Below are 7,071 nucleotides of genomic sequence, written 5' to 3' on the forward strand. Positions count from 1 at the left end.
GGGGTGTGGTCAGTTACCAAGTTCATTGTGGAGTGCTCACCAAGTGGCTTTTCAGCACTCAAGCAAGCACTCCATTCAAAACCGGTGATGAGGACCTTCCTTGGTACACCTGAACTCCGATTCACCGACAACGCCTTCATCCGCAGCTTGATGGAGGACTGCTCTCCCCTCTGGACTCACGAGTTCGGAGGTTTGCAGTCAGGAATGATAAATTCAACGAAAGGAGCAACACTGACTCCAGATGTCACAGGACACTGACACCATGCAAATAAATTATGCTGACACATCACCTCCGAACTAGGATGGCGTCCGTGTGGCACTCAGGCCTTTGAAGACTGAGATTTATGGTCACGAATAAACGAAAGCAGAGCCACCAATCTAGATTTCATCCGAATTATGGCCTCCTCAGGCCAACATGCTGCCAATCCATTTATTTGTGGCCATTCTAAGCTGGTTAATAAATAAAAATCGAATCCCCTAACCTGATTAGAATGGAACCAGCATAAATATCAGTCTTCAAAGAGTGCCACACGGACGCCATCCCTAGTTTGGAGGTGATGTGTCGGCATTCTTTATGTGTGTGACGTCAGTGTCATTTCACCTCCAGAGTCAGTGTTGCTCCTTTCATTTAATTTATCATTTCTGACTGCAAACTTCCTATCTGGTGTCAGCAGAGCGGAGACAATGTGTTCGCCTGGCAGACGATGCTTGTTGCCAACAGGTTGCGCAGCATTTGCTGTGATGGGACTCAATCTGTGCCTTGCTGCCTTCTCAATTTAGGGCGTTCGAGATATATACGTGTGTGTGAGAGTGTTTGAGAGTGTGTGTATACACATATAATCAACAACTATTTTCAATCCATTGCTGGACATAAGCCTCAGCATGTTGACACCATGTTGTTCTGTCTCTTGCTTTGTTGTTCCAATTGACGCCTCCCCCAATATTTGTCTATTTCATCCGTCCATCTTGGATGTGGCCTTCCCCAGTTCCTTTTGTCATCCATTGGGTCTCCATGTTGTTAACCATGTTGTCTACCTGTTATCTGTCCTTCTGCTAATGTGTCCTGCCCATTTTCATTTCCTGAGTTGATTATTTCAAAGATATCCTGAGTTTTGGTTTGTTCTCTGATCCATTTATTTGTCTTTATATCTGTGTGCCATACCTAATGTTTTTCATTCCATATTGTGTAAACTTTTTCTCCATTTTTAGCTCACCTGGAACTTGTTCCAGGGAGTTTATGCGATTGAGCAGTGTCCGCAAGCAAGTCAGTGAGTCAGTCAGTGAGTCAATCGGTCAGTGAGTCAATCAGTCAGTGAGTCAGTGAGTGAGTCAGTGAGTGAGTCAGTGAGTGAGTCAGTCAGTGAGTCAATCAGTCAGTGAGTCAGTGAGTGAGTCAATCAGTCAGTGAGTCAGTCAGGGAGTCAGTCAGTCAGTCAGTCAGTCAGTCAGTCTGTAATCATTTCAGTCATTATCGCTTGAACCCAACACACAATTTTTATGAAACTTGGCAACAAGCTTCATACTGTATCTGATGCCTAACGAAGGTGTATTGACTGCATCAAAATCTGTGCTCAAAAGAGGGTCCACGGGAGGGGGGGGGTTGGACCCCCCCCCCAAATAGGTATTTGTTCTCTTCTCCAAAACTACACACAAGATGAAACTTGACCACAACCTTCATCACCAGTGATGTACCAAATTTTATCACCTGCATCAAAATCTGCGCTCATTAAGGAGGTCTACGGGAGGGTTTTTGACCCCCCCCCAACAAAGTAGGTACTTGCTCTCTTCTCCAAACTATACACACAATTTCAATGAAACTCCCCCCCAACAAAGTATGTATTTGCTCTCTTCTCCAAACTATACACACAATTTCAATGAAACGACCACAACCTTCATCACCTGTGATGTTTCAAAGTTTGTTCATGCTATCAAAAAATTCAGGGTCGAGGGAGGTCTGCGGGGGGTTTGAGTGACTTTCTGCTGATCTGGGTGAGTGTCAGGACAAGTGGTCCTATGTTTGTTGTTAACACCCAGGTCTCTGCCCCATAGATGATAGTTGGAATAATACACTGATTGAAAGCTTTCCTTTTCAAACATATTGGTAAGCTACCTTTCATGATACAACTGAGCTTTCCATATTGTATTCATCCAAGTTTGGTGTGTGTGTGTGTGTGTGTGTGTGTGTGTGTGTGTGTGTGTGTGTGTGTGTGTGTGTGTGTGTGTGTGTGTGTGTGTGTGTGTGTGTGTGTGTGTGTGTGTGTGTGTGTGTGTGTGTGTGTGTGTGTGTGTGTGTGTGTGTCTGGTGACCTGCACCAAAGTTTTACATGGCAGGTTATGCAGGAATTTGGAATCTCGGCCAGGGTGCCAGCACACAATGGCCTCTTCATATGAGAGGCACCTTGAGATCTTTCAGATCAACCAAGTGCGAGCAGGCAGTGCACCTGGCTTGACATCCCCTATGAAGGAAGGAAGATGCACACTCGCTGAAGGAACGTCCTTCCCACGAAACACCAGGGTGACAATTTACAGTGAGACTGGGAATCGAATCCAGAAGAGCAAGAGAGCTGAGGATGAGTATGCTAGCACTGCGCTCGCCTGTCAGTGCACCACCCCCCCCCCACCCCCATCCCAATCCAGGAAATTGAACTAATGATGCAATTCAGACAAGTGTGTTGATAAATCTGGTTATAATTTAACACTTCATGTTCCAGACCTTTTCGCTACTTGGCAATTAAAACAAAACAACCTCAAAAACATAAATGACATTTCAAATGGCAAATCAAGCCTAAATAACGGGAGGCTTGCACTGGGTTGCTCGTAAGTGTCGACCATTGAAGGTGATGACATTTGGAAATGGTGAGTAACATCACTTCAAACAATTGCATGTCTATTTAACCACCAAAGGCCCCTTGTATCTTCGCTGCTCAACAAGACGAAGCGGAAACTTTCAACCTTCCACTTGTACTTGTCAAACTAAATAAAATGTGCTCCTGAAATGATGTTTTATAAAACATTTCCTTCAGATCGCCCGAGGCTCCTCAGAAGGTCTCCAGTAGTCCTTGAGGACCTTTCCAGGAAAATGCCAATCAATGAGTAAGGGGTCAGGGTTAGGTTCGACGGTTCATGGTACTTTTGGTGCACCATCACGTTTGCATCGTTGGCACAGACACCCTGAGAACTTAATGTTGGCAGAACCAATCAGGAGTCTTTAATTACGGATAAAGACCCGAGGGCTCAACATAATTAACATCCCATGTAACTTATCATCCCAAATGATATATGACCGCTGATGCACCCAAGAACACTTGGTTTGATGACCATAATGACGGTCCATGTGTGTTATGATCACCGTGCCTATTAATTTTAAAAAAATGAGAGACCGATTTTCGTGTTTATGACGTCATAAAGTCGGTAACTAAATGGAGGGTGGATTAACATTGTCCTCACACGCACGACGTCGTACAATGGTCAGCCGCGGCTCTGATCTTACACCGCACAAATTGTTATTCCGAGCTGTGGTTACGACGTATATTGTAGAGAAACGTGCGATACCAGGCCCAGCAGGTACAGTACCATTTGATTAGACTGATGTACAGTGCATCGCCGCACATTCCTACAACGTGGTTTGTGACAAGATATACAATGAATAACGATGGCAATTAAACCCTTGACCCACTCTGCGTGCTCCATTCATTATCATGAACAGCTAGCTCGCTGTCCATTCCCTCAGCCCACTCCACACCGAGAGCGAAGGTTTGATATGGAAAGGAAGAGGATGTACGTGAGGAATTAAGATGAGGAAAGATTTTAAAATAAATAAATAAAACATTCACTGATTGGCTTTCCGCCTCACGCTTCGTACCTGGGTTGTGGAACTGAGTGGTGGAGAAGGGGGGGGTCTCCTCACCCTCAGGGTCTCTTCACCATTCAGGGTCTCGACTTCGGCCCTCTTTGTGCCCCAAGGGGCGACCGTCTTCCGCGCATGTCCCACCGCTCGCTCCAGCAGCCGCCTGCCTCTCTCTCTCTCTCTCTCTCTCTCTCTCTCTCTCTCTCTCTCTCTCTCTCTCTCTCTCTGTCTCTCTCTCTCTCTAATCGCGCCCACTCTCTTCCTGCTCTTGCGGCGTCTCTCCGCCTCTCTTTTTGATATATATGTAAGATTGATCTATACAATATATATGTTCTCTTGATTAGCTCCTCTCTTTTAGCTACGGTCACTTCGTCTCCCTTCAGCACGACTCTTGCCCCTTTCTCTCCCTCTGTTCCGCTCTCTGCCTCCTTTCCCCCTCTCCTCTCTCCATCCCCCCTCCCTCGCCCCTTACCTCGCCTCTTCCTCCTCGCTCTACCTTCTCTCCAAGCGTAACCAACTTTATGCGTGACACTGTACCGTAGGTCTACATCCATCCGTCTCCCACCACATCTACTTCTTGTCTTGCTCTTGTCTTTCGTCCTCTGCCATACACGCTGCTGTGTCTTCATTTCTCCTCTCGCTCTTCAATCAATATCGTGGCTTTCTTTTATTAACTTTGCTTATTTCATTGTTATTTAAAGAATCCGTGACTCATATCAAGTATTATGTTACTCTTACCACCTTGCAATTCCGCTTCCCTTCCCCTCCTTGCCTTATTATTCCACTTCATGTCAGTTTTTCCTTTTTCCTTTCATCAGTATGTTCACCCGCACAGCGGTGTGTGTGTGTGTGTGTGTGTGTGTGTGTGTGTGTGTGTGTGTGTGTGTGTGTGTGTGTGTGTGTGTGTGTGTGTGTGTGTGTGTGTGTGTGTGTGTGTGTGTGTGTGTGTGTGTGTATGTCCAGGCTATATTAACTTGCTTTTACCGTTACTAGAAACACCCACTCCCTCCTGGAACATCAATGCCGAGTCGTCTTCCCCTCCTTGGGTACGACCAACACGTATGCATTATGGAGATTGGGCCAGCCCTGTTTTTTAAATCATGATTTTCAGACATACATACATAGAATTGCCTAATTTATTATAGTAGTATGGAAAAATTGAGGAAGAGTTATCAACCTCTACTCACCGCAAAAGGTCGATGACGTCATCCAGTCTGAGCGGTGTCCCACAAGCTGTTAAGCTTGAGTGCAGATGAATATTCACATGTTCAAGAAGAACCAAGAAATGGTGCATCACCAGTGGGCCAATTTGACGTCATGTCCATGAAATAATGTGATCCACTCGATGGCTCGGGTGTCATAAATGACCAGTGCCCATGTGAATAAGGTGCTCAGTGCTCACCAAAAGGGGTGCACGCGATGATAGTCGTCCCACGGTTGAAAGGAGTGAAAACCCACTCACGATAGGGCTGTGATGCGACACGTGGTACGACACTCTGCGAGTCAAGAGAGGAAATGCGTCGCTGAAGATAGCACTGCAACTCCGGTTTAACTCTAGTGAACTCCTGTGAACTTTTGTTTCACTCCAGTGAAACTCGAGTCCATGAGTTATTTCGTCAACGGTGTAAATGCGAGCTGCCAGGCAGGACAGTGTCGTCACCCTTCCGTTAAAGCCTTGCTCAAAGCCCGTCCCCTGAGGGGGAGGTCCAAGAGCCCGATAGTAGTGTGGGGAAAAATGATTGGTTAGAAATTGGATTTTTAAAACCATGCCTACACTACTGCCATTGATTGGACAAGTAAATGGAACAAAGTTCCAGCGAATTGGTACTAATGAAAAGCACACCACTTTAGCCCCAGGCTCCTAGATCGCTAGTAACCAGAATTTGTCAACACAGGAAGAAAGCAATCAATCAGAAAGGTGTAAAAATTGGAGTGCAAATCAATGAACAGTCCCAAAGTTTCAAGTTCCATAAAAAATGTACAAAACGAGCTGGTCAATGGACTTGACAGCCGGACTGTGTCTTCCTCACTGCGGGCACTTGAGGAACAGCTGCCGGTGCTGGTGCTGGTTCAAAGTGAGGGGTTGTAGGTGATGCATGTGCAGTAATCAGGTCATGTTCAACATAAGCAGGCTTTAGGTTCTCATGTGCATCTGTAGTCTATGTACATAGTTACTAGGATCCAAGTCATGATTAAACTGACTAGGTATCCCAAACTGTCCTGGCAACTAAAGAGTTGGGCCAAAAACGAACTCAACAGCACAGCACCCCTGGTCAGACTTAACCACAGTTTGGGTACCTAGCAAGATGATAGGAAGACTCTCTGTCCCTCTTGTATTTGCATCGGCTTTCAGTGATGCTTTCACCTGTCGATGGAATTGTTCCACGAGCCCATGATGTGATGGGTGATAAGCTGTGGTTCGGTTCTTCTACTGCCAAGTATATCAGACAGAGCTTGGAAAATTGCTGATTCAAACTGACAACCTCAGTCTGTGGTTATTGTTGATGGTGTACCAAACATAGCTACCGAATGTGAGATGAATGCTTGTGCTACAGTCTCTGATGTCTGGTCGGAGATGAGTATTGCGACCGGCCAATGAGTAAAATGATCAATGCATGTGAGCAGGTATGTATCGCCATCTGATGGAGGTAAAGGTCCAATGAGATCAATGTGAACATGGTCGAATCTAGCGTCTGATATTGAAAACGTGCCAAGAGGAGACCTGATGTGTTGATGTATTTTGGATCTCTGACATGCTATGCAGGTTTTACACTAATCTCTGACGTCACGATTCACTCCCTACCAGCCAAAACACCGAGTCAAGATGTTGAGTGGCTCTGATGCCAGGGTGAGAAAAATTGTGTGGAGCATCAAAAATTGCACGTCGATACTTTCCAGGGACATAAGGACGAGGATCGCCTGTGGAAACGTAACAGACAATCCTACCCTCAGAAGTGGGGAGTGGTACCTCTTTGAACTGAAGTGACGTTGAATTGGTTCACAGCCTTTGTCGCCCCTCATCACGCTGTTGGTCTTCAGATATGGAAGTGAAACTGATGATGTGAGATGTGTCCAGAGCATTTATGTAAACTCAGGAGAGTGCATCTGCTGCAAAGTTATTTTTTCCACTGATGTGCCTCAAGTCTGTCGGAACTGGGAGATGAAATCAAGATGTCGTACCTCTCTTGGAGAGTGACAATCCGCTCCCGACTTGAGAGCATTGG

General features: G+C 45.8%; 1 protein-coding gene across 4 annotated transcripts in view; it reads right to left on the reverse strand.

The window, feature by feature from the left end:
• DTNB (dystrobrevin beta) overlaps positions 1-5,471 on the reverse strand; it is a 218,487-nt gene extending 213,016 nt beyond the window's left edge. Inside the window, exon 1 of one of the 4 annotated variants that reach the window (XM_085847130.1) lies at positions 5,035-5,471. In XM_085847130.1, coding sequence (XP_085703256.1) covers positions 5,035-5,141 — 107 coding nt within the window. In that variant the 5' untranslated portion in view covers positions 5,142-5,471. Of the gene's footprint in view, positions 1-3,862; positions 4,275-5,034 lie in introns of those variants that run through there. The other 3 variants (XM_085847131.1, XM_085847134.1, XM_085847133.1) reach the window with 3 other exon arrangements.
• Between the last annotated feature and the right edge of the window lie 1,600 nt (positions 5,472-7,071).

This window comes from Eptatretus burgeri, chromosome 11 (assembly GCF_056783735.1).
Source record: "Eptatretus burgeri isolate ZD-2024b chromosome 11, Ebu_testis_v1, whole genome shotgun sequence".
Lineage (NCBI taxonomy): Eukaryota > Metazoa > Chordata > Myxini > Myxiniformes > Myxinidae > Eptatretus > Eptatretus burgeri.